Source organism: Geotrypetes seraphini, chromosome 5 (assembly GCF_902459505.1).
Source record: "Geotrypetes seraphini chromosome 5, aGeoSer1.1, whole genome shotgun sequence".
NCBI classification, from domain to species: domain Eukaryota; kingdom Metazoa; phylum Chordata; class Amphibia; order Gymnophiona; family Dermophiidae; genus Geotrypetes; species Geotrypetes seraphini.
In genome coordinates this window covers 263804685-263822354 of record NC_047088.1, presented here as the reverse complement: position 1 = coordinate 263822354, position 17670 = coordinate 263804685, and the positions used below count along the sequence as shown (strand labels likewise).

At 48.5% G+C, this 17670-nt stretch overlaps 1 protein-coding gene across 1 annotated transcript in view; it reads left to right on the top strand.

The window, feature by feature from the left end:
* The first annotated feature begins 2793 nt into the window (after positions 1 to 2793).
* Positions 2794 to 17670, top strand: part of LOC117361539 (sterol 26-hydroxylase, mitochondrial-like) — a 46666-nt gene continuing 31789 nt past the window's right edge. Inside the window, exon 1 of the mRNA XM_033947007.1 lies at positions 2794 to 3114. Coding sequence (XP_033802898.1) covers positions 2881 to 3114 — 234 coding nt within the window. The 5' untranslated portion in view covers positions 2794 to 2880. The remainder of the gene's footprint in view (positions 3115 to 17670) is intronic.

Here is a 17670-nt window from a genome sequence, read left to right as displayed (position 1 = left end):
ACCAAAAACGTCAAAAGAAAAAAACTGTTCGACAACCTCCTAGCCATTCGAGCTGCAACACTCGACCCCCAACTCTACAACCAATTGATATCAACCACAGACTGCAAAACCTTCAAAAAGAAATAAAAACCCTTCTATTCAAAAAACACATAAAACCGAACTAACACAATCAGAACTGTCCCAAGCATCACCTGCAACTACTCCATATGTACTTCTAATGTCATGACAATTTAGACATAATTTATGTTATGTTATGTTTGGAATAATGGTTACATATATGAGGTTCAATAAAAGAAAATTTTCACTGCCTGTTTCTATTCTGACCATTTATTCCATTTCATGGTTATTGCAAAAAAAAAAAAAAAAATTTTTTTACATGGGGGGGGGGGTGTGTCAAAAAATGATGGGCCCCGGGTGCCACATACCCTAGGTACGCCACTGCCCTCTGATAGCTCCCTGTGAACAGGTTTTAAGGGATGCATTTTGCAATATAATCAAAGGTCAGCACTGCCTTAAGGCAACAGGTTTTCTGCTGCTTACTTTCCACCAGTAGGAAGCTGTGTATACAGCAACCCAGAGCAAACTACACAATTCAGCCACTAGGTGTCGCTACAAGACAAACATTCAAGAAAGCTCTATAAGTCCATCGCTAGATTTCAAAGATAAGGACAGGAGGATGGCAGGGGGGCTCCAAAGGCAGGAAAAACATGCAGAGCACCACTAATGAATTAGGCCTGCCCAACACTCACACTCATTATCAAGTCATGATTAAACCACCAATGACTGTGGTATAAAATACTCAACTTTATTCTGGTCATGTGTGTGTGCGTGCGTGCGTGTGTGTGCATGTGTGTGTGCACGTGTGTGTGTGCGCGCATGAGATTTGGGGAAATCAACACGCGCACACACGCATGCACACACACACACACACACTCACACACGCACACTCACATGCACACGCGTGTGTGTGCTTATGTGTGCACGTGTGTGTGTGCGCGCATGTGTGTGCGTGTGAGTGTGCGTGTGTGCGTATGTGTGCGTGTGTGCGCGTGTTGTGTGTGTGTGTGCGCGCATGTGTGTGCGTGTGAGTGTGCGTGTGTGCGCGTGTTGTGTGAGTGTGTGCGTGTGTGTGCATGTGTGCGCGTGTGTGTGTGTGTGCGCGTGTGTGCATGTGAGTGTGCGTGTGTGTGTGTGTGTGCGTGTGTGCATGTGTGCGCATGTGCATGTGAGTGTGTGTGTGTGTGCATGTGTGTGCATGCGTGTGTGCGTGTGTTGATTTCCCCAAATCTCATGAGGACTTTTCACCGGTTTTTCCTGCATGCCAAATCTACTCATTTTCCACTAAAAATTCAGAGCTGTGTTGTCCCCAGACAACATTTGGCCCCCCTTGGCGAGACTTCAGTCAGTGGCACCTAAAGTTAAGCACTCAGAAGATCCACAAAGCACCCTTGGCAGAAAACTAGCTTAGCACAGAGTTTGCCCCTAATTTGGGGTGGGGCACTTGTGCCTGCCAAAACCTGGCGTTTGGACACATGAATGACCCTATTCTATAAACACCCCTAACCCACCTATACCCCTCCCAAGGTCACCCCCCCTTTTGAGTTGCGTGCATAAAATTTAGGTGGCCATGTTAAAGAATAGGATGCAAAGCAGATCCACGAGAAACTCCAAATGAGTGCCAATTAACACCAATTACTCTTAACAGCTCATCAGGGATCTCCCCAAAGAGCTCCACAAAGCCCAGGGTTTTCAGACATCGGAGAATGTAACATAGTAACAGTAAACCACATGGTCCGTTGAGTCTGCCCAGCAGTCACACGTATTATTGATTCATAATTAAAATTGTCTCTCTTTTTGAAATATTTCTGGGCCATCGTCCGTAGACTATTCATAGGTTCCAGCTATTGGAAGTGCTGTCGAAGCTCGCTCCAGCCTTTCCTAACCATCTTGTCATTTGTGCGATACAGACCGTAAAAGTCTGCCCAAGTTCCAAACTAGTGGAGTCTCCTTAGAAGCCCACTACAGTCCATCCGAAAAGGAATTGCCATATACAGGACACAGACCGTGCAAGTCTGACCAGTTCTTCAATACTTACCATTGATTTTCTATTTCGAGCCACCGTTTTCCTGTCCACCACCTCCCTCGGGAGGGCATTCCGGGCATCCAGCACCCACTCCGTGAAGAAGAACTTCCTAACTTTACTCCTAAGTCTTCCCTGCAACCTCAATTCATGCCCATCTTCCTTTCTCTGGAAAAGATTTGTTTCTATATTAATACTTTTCAAGAATTTAAAAGTCTGTATCATATCTCCCCTGTCCCTCCTCTCCTCTAGAGTAGACATGTTCTGGTCTTCCAATCTCTTCTTCTACATCTTTTGGCGCAAATCCTATACCATTTTTTTGCTTTTCTCTGGACCTCCAAAACTGAACCCAGGGGCATCAGCCTCTCCTTTCTTCTGCTGGTTATGCCTCTTTCTATATAGCCTTCTGGCTACAGCCACCACCTTGTCACTCTGTTTCATGGCCTTCGGATCCTCAGACACTCTCACTCCCTAGCTCATATGGGTCCCTTACATTACTTCTCTTCAAGTGCAATGTTTCAGCACTGGTGCAGAGTCAGGAGTCAGTGGCCGCAGACAAAACTATATTTCCAAACACTGCATCGATATGTTTATCACTTCATGCTCATTGTCGTCATACCCTAGTGCTAAAAGTTAATCATTTTACAACTCAAACCCTTATCAAAAGTCAAGAGACAAGAGCTCCTGCAGCTGGCAGCGGTGGATTAGTTAAATCCCCAAGTTCATGGTAGGAGGGTGGAGGTTCTCTGCTTTGTTGCTGTCTCTGCATTCCACTCAGCCAGAGTCAGGCTCAGTTTACAATGGCAGCTTGCTACCTTCTCTCCAGCTCCAGAAGGAGATGTGGCCTGCTTTCGCAGCACCTCTGGGCCCTGGTGAGACCTCAGAGAGCCCAAACCACGCTGGGTGCCACAGCTGGAGCCACAGAGGCACACAGAAGACTAAAGACCCAGGACGAGCTGCCTGGTCCCAGTTTGCTGAAATCTCTGTACTGGATGTTAATCAGGGGATACATCTTACGCACACACGAGCTACAGGTACGAAGAGGACAAGCACAGCTGGAGGGCCCGTTTTTCTGGGAGGGGGATAATAAGAATAATAACAGTTTCTATACCGCAGGACCGTGAAGTTCTATGCGGTTTAAATTATTAAAAATGCTACAAATTGAGTAGAACTAACAAAGTTAAAAACTAGTGACTAACAGCTCTAGAGATCAGTTATTGTGGAATAAGATTGTACAGATGTGTTTTTAGGCGTTTCCTAAATTCCCCATAAGTATTAGCAAGCAGAAGTAGTTGTTCCAGATCTTTACCCCATAATGCTGCCTGATGTGAGAAAAGATAAACATAAGAAACGTTTTTCTTTTATCAATGGTTTGTAGTTTTTTTATTTTGGATCTCCAGTTGTTCCGGTCTGACAATTTTCCCGTTTTTATCCAGATCCTTTCCAATCGTCTTACTCGTTGTTTCATTTTTAAAAACCATTTATTTGAGCAGCTTTTACTATTTCGTTTAGGGGCTGTAAGGTTTAGCCCCCAAAATGTAAGGTTTTGGAGTGGTAATGTTGAAGCAAAAAAGCCCCAATGATATCAAGTGGCGGCCTTACAATCTGCCAGGTCCTGGGTTCGATACCCTCGTTGAAGATTCAGTAAGCAGTAAAATTACGGACAAAAGACAGCTAAGAGTGCTTGCATACAGAATATAATGTGCAGAAACAGGCAAGAATTATAAAGATACATCAAGCATTACAATTGTAGAGAAAGAAATAGAAATGAGCTTTACAAAATACAGAGTGGACTCAGAGACTGCTTGTGTGTGTGCCAGGAGAGAAAGGACGGTTTACCTGCATTGCAGAGTCCAGAGGGAAAAAAAAGAGAGAGAGAGGAGGGGGTGATGGGCCAGACTTCAAAGAGAGAGAGCCGTCCAGAGAGAATTCATCTATATGTAAAGTGTAGGTTCTCCGTGGACAGCAGGATAGTCAGCCACATATGGGTGTTGTCCCAACACCTCCCAATTTGCGGATAAGCTCTCCAATAGCTCAGAGAGATTTTTTTTTTTTTTTTCTCTGAGCACGTGCAATGCCCGGGCCCCACTGGGCATGCCCGAGCCCTACCCATTTCCCCCTGCTTCCCCCTAATCCCCAGGATGTTCCTAGCTGTGGCCGGGTCGGCCGTATGGGGAGGCGGGTGGGTTGTGTGGCTGACTATCCTGCTGTCCACGGAGAACCTACGTTACAGGTAAGTAACTACACTTTCTCCTAGAACAAGCAGGATGAGTCAGCCACATATGGGTGACTCCCTAGCCGAGGGATGTACCGACTGGACCTGCGCTTTAGCGCTTTGTGCATCCCTCGCCTGGCTGTGGAAGCCGAGCCGGGCAGGGTAATCAGGCAAAGCAGGTAAAGTTGTGGAAACAAGGTTTTAGATAAAGTGCTGTGTTAACTGAGCAATAATACTCACAGAACAAAGAACTGGTCAATGACAATGAATGAACAGTGAGAAACCAACTGGTCAACAGTGACCATTCGTACTTGCATGTGAGAATTCATACTTGCCTATTCCACATTCAGACTAGACAGGAGTGCTGGAAGACCTACTTAACTCACAGAACAGCGAAAACTGGTCAATGACAATCAATGAACAGTGAGAAAACCAACTGGTCAACGGTGACAATTCATAACTGGTCAATAGTGACAATTCGTACTTGCATATGAGAATTCATACTTGCCTATTCCACATTCAGACTAGACAGGATTGCTGGAAGACCTACTTAACTCACAGAACAGTGAAATTGGTCAATGACAATCAATGAACAGTGAGAAACCAACTGGTCAACAGTGACAAATCGTACTTGCATGTGAGAATTCATACTTGCCTATTCCACATTCAGTCTAGGAAGGAGTGCTGGAAGACCTACTTAATCAATATCTATAACACCCTACTTGATCAGTGTTTGTCGATATTTATAACACCCTACTTGATCAGTGTTTGTCAAGGCTGTGCTAGTGGTTGCTGTCCCTCCCGGGAGGGAAGAGCCACTTCCAAGACTGCTCGGCTGAATGCATTTGGAGCGTGGAATGCTATGTCGAGGCAGTAGTGCTTGGTGAAGGTGTGCATGGAGGACCAAGTGGCTGCATCGCAGATGTCCCCTATTGGTGTGTGGTGCAGATGAGCCGTTGTGTTGGCTATGGTTCTGCGCTGGTGGGCGTTGGCTCCCACCTGCGGTTGATGCTGCGCTTTTCTATAGGTGAAGGGGATGCACTCTTATATCCAGCGCGAGCGCCTGCGTTTGGTGGCCGGAAGTCCTGGTCTGTATTGGTCATAGGAGACGAACAATTGAGGCTTGTCTAATCTGCTGCATAGTCAGGGCCCGCACACCGTCCAAGAGGTGTTGCTGAGGTGGCAGTGTGCCTCCCTGTGGGGAGATGTAGAGTGCCGGGAGGCACGCTGAAGCCACCTTCGGCAAGAATCGGGGGTGGGTTCTGGGTACCACCCTGTTCTCATGAGGGAGTGTGTCGGTAGACACGATGGTCAGGGTTTTCCCAGCCAGGAATATGGGATCTGCCTCCCCCAAAGGTTTGAAGGGGTCGAGGTGAGATGATGCGGCACCAAGTTGAGGTCCCATCCGGGCGGTGGTGGTCTGACTGGTGGGTGCAGATTGGACAGTCCCTTCATGAAATTTTGTGATTACTGGATGCCTCGACACTGGTTTGCTGTCTAGGCCAGCGTGGTATGCCGTGATTGCACTTAGGTGGACCTTGATGGAAGTGGGTTTTAGGTCCCCCTGAGATAAGCTCAGTATGTACTGCAGGATGTCCGGTATGGGGCAGTTGTAGGGGTCTCGCTGCGTGTCTGTGCACTGGTAGCGGAACCTTCTCCCTTTCAACCCATAGCGTTTTCTGGTTGAAGGTCTTCTGGCTGCCATAAGAGTGTGCTCCACGTCTTGTGGTAGGTTCATCCTCTCATCATCCATGTGGTCAGGGCTAAGGAATGCAGGTCATGGTGGAGGGTAAGGTTCCCGCGTTGTGTAATGAGAACTGCACTGATCGGGAGCGGGGAGAGGTGGGTGAACCGCTATCCCTTGCCGGAACGGGAACCATGGTTGCAGGAGCCCGAACAGGGCAATCATGATCACCGTTGCTCTGTCCTGAAGAATCTTCTGCAGGACTTAGGGTGTTCCAACTCACAGACAGACCGTCGGGGCTGAGACGGCGATGGGTTGATCTCTTTGCGCAGAAGGTCGAGTATTTTGAGTTCGGTTCGGTTGCAAACAGGTCGATGCTCGGTGTGCCCCAGGTGCTGAAGATCTTCTTCATCGCCGCTGGGTTGAGTCACCACTCATCGGGATCCAGCTGGTGGCTGAGTCTTTCTGCCAGGTCGTTCTGCTCCCACAGGAGGTAAGTTGCCTGGATGGGGCATTGAATGGAGTTGGAGAACTCCCACATGTGGCAAGCTTCCTTGCATAACGAGGTTTACCCTGTCCCTCCCTGTTTGTTGATATAGTGCAAGGCCACCTGGTTTTCTGTTTGGGTGAGGACTGCCCTGCCTGTTTGAAGGTTTCGAGGGCATTCCCTAAGGCCCTGAGCTCCAGTAGGTGGGTGGTCAGAGGTTGGGTACACTGGTCCCAGTGACGTCTGAGGTGCCCTTTCAGGGTTCACATGAGTAGTCTGGTGTGCTGCACAACAAAGACTGGAGCGTGCTGACGATGAGCCGCTGGCAGGGATGCACTGGGCCAGGGATGTCATGGCGTCGATGTGGTAGTCCCGTAGGACAGCCTTGGTCTGCGTGGTGTTGATGACTGCCCAAATGAACGATATCCCCTGGGTGGGTATCAGGTGAGATTTCATGTAGTTGATGAGGAACCCCAGTTCTTGGAGGAGGGTTATGGTGGTTGACGGGGCTGCCAGCTGTCGAGATAAGATAGGACGCGCACCCCTTGAAGGCGAGGATGTGCCACTGCCACGCACTTTGTGAACGCTCTTGGAGCCGTTGAGAGTCCAAGGGGCAGGACCTTGTACTGGAGGCGTCTGTCTTGGCTTTAGAAGCGACGATGCCTCCTATGGGCTGGGTGCATGGGATACTAGCCAATACTCGGGCTGTAACAGGGCCAAGACTGTACCCAGAGAGTGCATCTGTTGAGCTTACAGAGATCCAGGAACGAGCGTTGTCCTTGTCCATGGTGACGCGGGGGTTCCTGGAGTAGAAACCTCTTGGTGATCTCCTCTGTTCGTCACCGCCTCTATTGATTCTGCCGAAGCAGGTCCTCTCCTTGCTGCAGGAAAGTTGGGTCGTCAGATGGAGGGTGCCCCGCCCACTTGGGGGAGGGGGGCGGGAGTGGAGATGAATTCGGAATCCCTGCTTGATGATGCTGAGGGCCCACTGGTCGATGATGATCCTGGGCCAAGCCTTCGCAGACAATCTGATCCTGCTGTGCCGGAGGGTGGTCAAGGTTCTGTTTTTGTCTTGGGGAGAGGGCTGCCCTTGGATGCCCCTGCCCCTCGGGCGGTGCTTGTTTGCGTAGCAGTTATGTTACTGTTGCGAGCGCTGGGGCACAGACTGCTGCCAGTGTGGACTGGCTCAGTTGTGAGCTGGAGTCTCTATTTTATTTAATTTATTTATTTCCTCTCACTGGCCTCCTGATAAAGCCGCATCTGGAACTGGAGCGCAGAAATTCGTGCGCTCAGCATTGCGCCCTCGAAGGTCTTTTTCCCCGTGAAAACCAGGGTTTTTCAGGTCCTTCCCTGACGGGAGTTGGAGGGGGGGTGGGGTCGTGCTGCCCTGTTTCTCTTAAGCTACCGCAATGTCCATGTATGGCTGCTGCGGGTTGTCGAATCCCTGGGCTGGAAAGATCTGGTACTTCAATCCCAGTCTTCTTGATGTTGGTTGCCCTGAGGAGGGAGTCAGCCAAATCTTGTCTCTGCAGTCCAGGAGGTTTTTGTGGACTGGAATCGCCACTGACTGCGTGAAGTACTGGTACTGGTAGTTCAGGCCTTGTAGTACTCTGTCTTGGGTACTTGTTGTCCACCCACGTGGATCTTGAGAAAGGCTGAGTTTCTGGAGGGACTTGGGGTGAGTCCTCGTTTGTGAGTTTTTGTTGTTTTTTTTTAGTAAATATTTATTTTTGTGGGTGGTGACTCGTGGCGTGGCTGGAGGCTGGTGTGTAGCTTGTTCCTCCGTTGCTTGGGTGCATAGCAAGCCGCTGAACCACGCCATGTTGTTGTGCGTGGCTCCCTCTAAAGGGGGAAATTGTGGGGAGTGTAGCCCGCTGAGAGAGGAGTGGGTCAGCAGGAGGATTAGCTGTGGCTGCTGGTCCCACCCCTGGTGGTTCGCAGGTTCATGTGCTGCTCCACTTGATTGGTTGGGTGGCTCCATGTACCCCACCGCCCTTCTCTGTCCTTCTTGAGAGGGGGGGAGAGCCTGCAGAGAGGGGGCAGGATGCACCCCTTCATCTGTGCCAGTGCTCCTGGCTGCGTTTCCCACTGTGCCTGGAGGCAGAGAAAGAGGAGTGATAATGCCTCTTGAGTGGGCTTCTGCTGCTGTACTGCCTATTGTATATTAAACTGTACAGCGCTGCATATGCCTTTCAGTGCTATAGAAATCATGAATAGTACAGAGTCCCTCATGCTGGCTGGAAAAGCACTTTGCCTAGGTTTTATGAAGAGCAAACAGCTTTTTAGACTGAGGAGTTTCAAACCCCCACCTTTGGAGAGGCATGGTCTGACATGCCGCATCTCTGATGATATCAGCACCCTGCTGAGAAAGGCAGACTCCTCGTTCCCAACATGAGAGGGGGAGGGAGGCGGGGTGGGAAAGGTGTGAATTGCAGACTCTGCAGGACCCCAAGAGGGAAAGAAACATCGAGTTGGTTGTTGTTGTTTTTTTTTTTCCAGCATGTCCTTTATAAGCTGAACTCTGGGGCAGCATGTCTCCTACTGGGGGGAGAGGTCTGCAGGTCCCCTCCAAGGGAAAGAAGCATGGGAGATTCTTTCTCCTTAAATTCAGATTGGGAGGAGGGTGGGGCAGAGCCCTCGGGGCTGCAACAGATTATCAGAGGTTTTCCCAAAAACAAGCAGATAGGACTTACCTTTGAACCCCAATCGGCTCCCTGCAGAGGCTGGCTGTAAGCGGCAGCATGCCATCTGGAGGGTGAAAGCCCCGATCTGTTGCTTGCAGAGGCTGTGGATTTACGCGGCAGCATGCAAGACTCCTATCGGCTGCCCTGCAGAGGATGGCTGTACGTGGCAACATGCAGGGATTCCTGGAGAGATCTCTCGGTCTGGCGAGACTCCTATCAGCTGCCCTGCAGAGGCTGGTTCTAAGCGGCAACATGCAGGGACTCCGGGAGATATTTCTCTACCGGGCCAAGTGCAGGCGGGGGGATTAGCTGAGCCAGGGCATCCTGGAGGCTCCTTGCCACTGTAGCTTGTGGATCCCCCGCTGCTGCATTCTGATGAGGATGGCTGCTGGAGGAAGATTCTCGGGCCTCACTTCTCTTCATGCCCTGCAGAGGCTGGCTGTAAGCAGCAACATACAGGAACTCCTGGAGAGATCTCTCAGTCTGGTGAGACTCCTATCGGCTTCCTGCAGGGGCTGGCGGCTAGTGACAGCATGCAGGACCTCTGGGAGAGATTTCTCGACCGGGCAAGTTGCAGTCGGGGGGGGTTGACTGAGCCAGGAGGCTCCTCACCGGATTCGTCTGTGGATCCCCCGCTGCTACGCTCCAATGAGGATGGCTGCTGGAGGAAGATTCTCGGGCCTCACTTCTCTTCATGAAGTCTCTCAGTGCCCTCTTCCTTAGCTTGCGTGCACGTGGTGACATGTGCGTACAATACAAGCCACACGGAAACCTCGAGCACCGGATCCAATCAGTGGGCGCACAATTCATGAGGATCCAGTGTGTTCATCCTCCTCCTGCATCCCAGTTGTTTCTTTAGATGATTCAGGCATCTTCAAGTTGATGAGTAGAAAAGTTGTAATGGAGAGCTGTGGAAAAATCCGACCGATGGGAACGGGCGGAAACTAAAGACTGGGGATTAGGGGGAAGCAGGGGGAAATGGGTAGGGCTCGGGCATGCCCAGTGGGGCCCGGGCACTGCACGTGCTCAGAGAAAAAAAAAAAAAATCTCTCTGAGCTATTGGAGAGCTTATCCGCAAATTGGGAGGTGTTGGGACAACACCCATATGTGGCTGACTCATCCTGCTTGTCCTAGAAAATAGAATCTATTGAAATTAAGCCCCCCTATCTTTTGTAAACAGTTTGAAACAATGGTGAATAAGGTGGGGGGGGAGGGGGAGAGACTGGAGAAGAAAAGAAGGAGAAACTGCCCCTCACAGACAATTTCCAGTATCACGCTGACAATGGTTTCTGATTAACCCAAACTATCTGTGCTAGAACATGCAGCTGGGGCTACTGTCTATCTTCGCACCTCTTAGCTGTACCTTTAAGCACTGACGTAATTTAGACATTCTGGGGCAATCTAAGGCTGCCTGCACTGACATGCCCGAAGGCAGAGTGCCCACATTTTTGGGGCTTGCGAGCTATTTTTAAAATGACCAAGTCAAAATGATCTACCAGCAATAAAATTTTAAAAAAACACAAAGCACGCTGTACGCAGAGAAAATGTTCATTATCATTTATATTCTAGGGTTTTTTCAAAGAGCTCGAGGCAGATGACTTTATGCAATGTCACCTCAGGAACAACTATACAAAAATAGACAAATATACCCCTTCCCTTTTTACTAAACCTTGATAGCAGTTTTTAGCGCAGGGAGCTGCTCTGAATGCCCCGTGCTGCTCTTGACGCTCATAGGCTCCCTGCGCTAAAAAACACTATTGCGATTTAGTAAAAGAGGGCCATAGTGCAAAATATAGACAGCAGATAAAAATTCTCAAAACGGACACATTTTGATCACTAAATTGAAAATAAAATCATTTTTCCTACCTTTGTTATCTGGTGATTTCATGAGTCTCTGGTTGCACTTTCTTCTTCTGACTGTGCATCTAATATTTCTTCCCTTCTTTCAGCCTCCTGTATACTTTCTCTCCTCCAGACCTCATTCCCTCCCCCAACTTTTTCTTCCTCTCTCCCTGCCCTCCTCCCCTTTCTTTCTTTCTTTCTCTCTCTCCATCTTTCTTTCTGTCTCCCTTCCCCCCCTTTCTTTCTGTCTCCTTGCCCCCCTTTATTTCTGTATGTCTGTCTTTCTCTATCCATGCCCTTTCTGTCTGTCTCCCTGTCTGTCTTTCTGTCTCCCTGCCCTCCCCCAAGCCACTGCCACCGCAATTGGGGAACAGGCCGCCACTGCCATCAGGAAACAGGCTGCCACCGTAAAGAGGATACTGAAGTGCCAGGCCGACCAACCTTCCCCATCCGATGTCAATTCTAACATTGGAGAGGAAGTTCCGGGCCAGTCAGGCAGCAATTAGCTGGCCCAGAACTTCCTCTCCGACGTCAGAATTGATGTCGAATGAGGAACGTTGGTGTGCCCGGCGCTTCAGCATCCTCTTTACAGGGTCGGGAAGCAGGTAGAACGGAAGGCAACGCAAGTCTATCATGGAGCCTGGGATGGGCTCTGTGATCAACTCATGTTGCCTTCACGATCTACTGGTCAATTGCAATTGACCTTTTGAGCACCCCCTACCCTAAAGTGAGATATGAATGATATGATCTCCCATAGGCCTTTGCTGACATTGGTTAGGTCACCAGAAAATGCTGACTGCTAGCAATGCTAGGCTGGCATCTCCCACGCTTTTTTTTTTTGTTTTAATTGAAGACAAGCTTACAGTACCGTTCTATATGGTATGCACTTCTACAACTGTTTAGTATGCCTCTCTTACCTCCAATATTATATCAGCACGTCCCCGTGTCCTACCCCGTCTCCAAGCTATGGAGATAAATATGGCTCAGTATGAGTTCAAACCTCTGTCTTAGTTGTATAGTCATCTGGGCGGAGAAACCCAATATGCTACATCTTACCCGTCTTTGAGCAAATGAACAGTGCTTAAGGGATGCAGGTAGCTTTCTCAGGAGGTTCAGGCTTAAAGGTACCCAGATGCCATGAGTAGGGATATAAGGGTATGGGAAGAGATCATATATTATGTCTGACCCTGGTATGCAATGCAATAGGCCATGCCAAATCAACCAAATCAACCAAATTAGAACCAAATTAACAAAATTATCAAGTGTCAGAGAGGATACTGGAAAATCATGTAAAACTGTCTTAAAAGGTAGGAGAACTTTGTGGGACATGTATTGTACATGTGTTTCATTTTACAGGAAAGGAAAATCATAATAATACATAGCAAAATTTGTACAGTAATTTAGATAACGATAGGGTGAATTAAAACATTAAAGACATGATTTGCAGTAGGCGAATACCCAAATATAAGTTCCCAAACTGAGACATGAGCATCTCGTAGCAAATTTTCTACATTTTGTGCAATCTGTCCATTTTCAAAAGTGATAGTATGATTCCTCTGGTGATTAAGGCAGGTCATGACCTGTTGGGCCGCCGCGGGGGCGGACTGCTGGGCGGGATGGACTTCTGGTCTGACCCGGCAGAGGCACTGCTTATGTTCTTTTGATTCAATTCTTTGGAGGTTTTCTTAAGTTGCTCAATGTAGTCATGGAGTTCAGTAAAGTTCAGAAGCTTGTGGAATGTCTCGTACCCCAAGCCAAGAGGGAGTGGATGCACAGCATATGAAATAAAGTCTGGAATGTCCATAGAATCATTAGTTACCAGAGGTGTGGAGTAGGTTGTCCCATTAATGGTGAATGACGACACCAGGTATTGTTCAGTAAATAAGTTGAACTGTACAGCAAAGCGTTCTTAGGAAGGTGGCTGTCATGAATCCGGGGATCCAACGAACAGGAAACATTTTGTGGAAAGAATAGGTGAAAACAAAAATGTCCAGCTCCGAGGTAGTACAACATGCGTGAGGAAGTAGAGAAGTAGGAGATCTTTGCAGTCAGGGTGCAGGAAGATGAATTAGTCCAGCAGGAACTGACGGTCTCTTTAAACTGATGAGGTTCACACAGAGTGAGGGATCCATTGGCTTCAATGTATGACCCAGGGGATATAAAAGCATATTATCCAGCTGCATACCAATATTAACTACAGGATAAATAACTGTGTGGTGTCCTGACCATGAACATAAGAATCGCCGCTTCTGGGTCAGACCAGTGGTCCATCGTGCCCAGCAGTCTGCTCACACGGCGGCCCCCAAGTCAAAGACCAGTACTCTAAATGAGTCCAGCCTTACCTGCGTACATTCCAGGAACTTGTCCAACTTTGTCTTGAATCCCTGGAGGGTGTTTTCCCCTATAACAGCCTCCGGAAGAGCGTTCCAGTTTTCTACCACTCTCTGGGTGAAGAAGAACTTCCTTACGTTTGTACGGAATCTATCCCCTTTTAACTTTAGAGAGTGCCCTCTTGTTCTCCCTACCTTGGAGAGGGTGAACAACCTGTCCTTATCTACTAAGTCTATTCCCTTCAGTATCTTGAATGTTTCGATCATGTCCCCTCTCGGTCTCCTCTTTTCAAGGGAGAAGAGGCCCAGTTTCTCTAATCTCTCACTGTAGGGCAACTCTTCCAGCCCCTTAACCATTTTAGTCGCTCTTCGCTGGACCCTTTCGAGTAGTACCATGTCCTTCTTCATGTACGGCGACCAGTGCTGGATGCAGTACTCCAGGTGAGAGCACACCATGAGATCATCCTTGTGGTGAACAGATTAGAACACTCACTGTCCACCAATCAAGGTGGGCGATAGCAAATTCAGGTACTTTGGTTCTAGCCATCTGGTCAAGGGATAGGGGTCAGTGGCCTAACTTGGCTGTGATTAGAATTTCTTGTAGGATAGTAACAAGCTCGATCTGTACTTGGTCACAGGCCATAGCCCAGGAAATATTCTTTCCCAACCTATATTCCTTATGTGCTAAGGTCACAATTTTATGTTCTATAATGGGTGAAATAAGAGCAAATGTGTCATTTGGAGGAAGCCTCGTTGATAATATGCTGTGAGGTGAACCCATCAGAAGTGTGTTGAGAGGTGGATCCATCTTCTTGCAGAGTGCCTCTCTATCAATTGTATTATATAATAATAATAACAATAACAGTTTATATACCGCAGGACCGTGAAGTTCTATGCGGTTTACAATGATTAAAGGTGTTACAGATTGAGTGGAATAAACATGGTTCAGAGTTAGTGAATAAGAGTTCTGAAGATCAGTTGTTGAGGACTAAGATTGTGTAGGTCAGTTACCTAAGTACTTCAGGAACAGATGTGTTTTTAGGCGTTTCCTGAATTCCCTATAAGTAATAGGCACGAGCAGTTGTTCCAGATCTTTACTCCATAAGGCTGCTTGATGTGAGAAAAGATGTTGGTGATGACTTTTAAATTTACAACCTCTAACCGGTGGAGAAACAAAGTTCGGATGTGAGCTTCTCCTATGTCTGTTGGTTGTGAAGGAGAAAAGGTCTGTTATATATTTAGGGGTTAAACCCAGTGCAGTTCCTGTGCCACCTAGAATGGTGTCCAATAATTCACGCTTGTGTCTACGTTGCTTGGTTGCCTGTCCAACCAAGTATTCAGCATATGTATGTGGTTAGCAAGAAATTGTGAGCAATTTGGGTATCGATGAGTAACTAAAAACAATTTTGGAAATAAATGCCAAGTCTACATCATGTGGTGCCTGACATTTGACTTGGAAGGGCTTTCCTTACGGAAACAGATTGATGAGGGGCTGAGGTGGGAGGAGGGAGGGGGAGTAGTAGGAAAGCAAGATGCATCCAAAAAGAAAGAAGTTTCAGTAAGGTGGTGTTGATTGCTCTGCACCCATGTACAGGGCAGGATTAATTCGTCAAGGGCCCCTAGGCACACAAGTACACCCCCCCTCCCCCCCCACCATGTGCCCAGGCAGAAAGAGGGAAGCTTTGGGCAAGCAGCACCGCTTGCAAAATTACAGTTCCTATTGCCTTTCTTACCCGTGTTGTTTGCTTGTCTTACTTTCCGTCGATAGGGGGGGGGCCCGCGTTGCCAATCGATGCTGGAAGGGCCCATCACCGTTTGGAAAAAACAATGTTGATGCCCTCCTTCATCGGGCCCCCCTGACCATTTCGGGCCCTAGGCACGTGCCTACTTGGCCTATTGGTTAATCCAGCCCTGCCCATGTATAAGAAATCTTCCAGTTACCTCTATCCTGACAGGAGATATTAGACAGAATCAAGGCGGGGGGGGGGGGGGGGGAGACTAGAAAGTACTTCTCTGGGGGTGCGTTCTTTCTAAAGAAGTGGGGACAGGAGGTGCCCACTGTACTTGGGTGATGTTGACTGAGTCGAACACTGGCTTGTCCTGTCAAGATGACAAGGTCGGTTCCTTCAGGAAAAGGTGGGGGCATTTCTTGATAGCGACACACCCCATCTGTGGAATTAGCCCAACCAATTGTGCATATTCGAATGGTAGTTCCTGTAATGATACTTGGGTAAAGGAGAGCATAGTGAAGAGTGACATCATACAAAACTAACTCTAAACTGAAAGAAATGAACTAGTACTTACTACTTATAAAATGCAATAATCAAAATATTTTCTACTACGTAGTTACATAACTATTGCACGCCTGTTCTGTAGATAGGACAACAGGAGTGAAAAATATGGTCACCTTTGTGACTTTTCCTCTTCAAATCAGCTGTCCGTGCTGTCTGCAGGTGAAATCTGAAAACAGACACTGGTAAACCCAAACGGTTTCAACCGAATGATGTGTTTGCAACATAGGATTTGGTATAGGCTTGGGCCTAGGGTATCTGTTATCCCATTTTGCTGTCCCAAAGGGAAGGTTAAGTCTTGGGGTTCAGGAGCATGACTTTACTCCTGACCTTGAGGGGCCTTAAGTCAGAACCTTTTGCATGTAGTTCCTGCCAATAATCCCTAGACTTTTCTGTGTCCGCCAGCACAGTGGTGTGTATTTCTTTCAGATGTTCTTGCAGGGATTACCGTCTGGTCCAACAGATTTTCCCACCGTCCCATCAAGGCTTCATAAGGTGCAAAACCTGTGGACTTACCAACATTCGCTCTGATGCGCATAAGGACCAAAGGGAATACCTGATCCCAGCTTCAGCATAGGGCTGAGATAGGCCTCAATAGTCTGGTTCATTCTTCTTACCTGCCCTGCTGTCTGCCTAGAAACCCAAACAATTCTTTGATAAGCTGGGAAAGAAAAGCAGGGCCATTATCGGAGTCGATAGTTTTAGGGGTTCCCCATCTTGCAAAAAAATTGCAGAGTGACAATTTCCGCTGTGGTCCTGGCTGTCTGATCTGGAATGTGGAAAGGAATCAACCACAGTCAGTAAAAATCTGTTCTTTTCTAGCAATTAAGGGAAGAGGATCCACATGATCTATCTACAGTCTCTCAAACGGAACGTGTGGCAGTGCTCTCATCAATTGTCCCCTTTTCTTTTTAGGTTGTCTCCCAAAAGAGGCACAGATTATACAGGGGGAAACATGATCCTATATGTCATACAGTGGTACCTTGGATTACGAGCATAATCCGTTCCAGGAGCATGCTCGTAATCCAAAAGGCTCGTTTATCAAAGCGACTTTCCCCATAGGAAATAATGGAAACTCGCTTTGATACGTTCCCACCCCCCGAGGCCAGCGGCGCTGCTCTATCCCCTCCCCCCTCCATGAGAACCGGCATTGCTCCCCTCGAAGGCCCCCCCCCCCGACTATCCGGCACCCTCCCCCCACCCCCGCGATCCGGTATCCCCCTCCCCCGTGATTCGGCACCCCCCGGCCGCAATTGGGCACCCCCCTCGCCGCTTCTTACTGTCATCTGGGCACCGGCACCAGCATGTCCTGTGCATTGGTGCCAGTGCCTGAAGATCGGCCTCCTCTTCTATGCTAGGCCTTGAGCATCTGCGCATGCTCAAGGCCTACGAGTTCACGTTATCTCCGAGATCTCCCAGAATCTCGGAGAGAGTGTGAACTCGCAGGCCTTGAGCATGTGCAGATGCTCAAGGCCCAGCAAGATGAGGAGACCGATCTTTGGGCACCGGCACCAACGCACAGGACATGCCGGTGCCGGTGCCCAGATGACAGTAAGAAGCGGCGGGGGGTACCCAATTGCGTTGGGGGGGGGGGTGCCGGATCGCGGGGGTAGGGTGCCGGATCGCGGGGGGCACCGCTCGCAAATCGAGGCATGCTTGGTTTCTGAGGCACCGATTTTGCGAATGTTTTGCTCGTCTTGCAAAACACTCGCAAACCGGTGCACTCGTAAACCGAGGTACCACTGTATTTCATTTCTGGCCACCATACCAACATATCCAGGATAGACAGCATTTCATCAGCTTTGGGGTGTCCCTTGGGACCTGCACCATGAACCCAATGCATCCAGTCTTTACCTTGAGCTCTGGGGATAGCTATAACTAAGCCTGCCTCTCTTGAGTGTGATAAAGGGTGTGTGCTGGTATATGTTAGCTGAGGTATCTTGTATTAGCGTCCTCAGATTAGAAAAAATGAGGCAAAGCCTGTTAGTCACCAGCATAAAGAATGCACTTATGCCCACACTTTAAATGCAAAGGCAGAAGTTTAGCGTGAAGTTTGT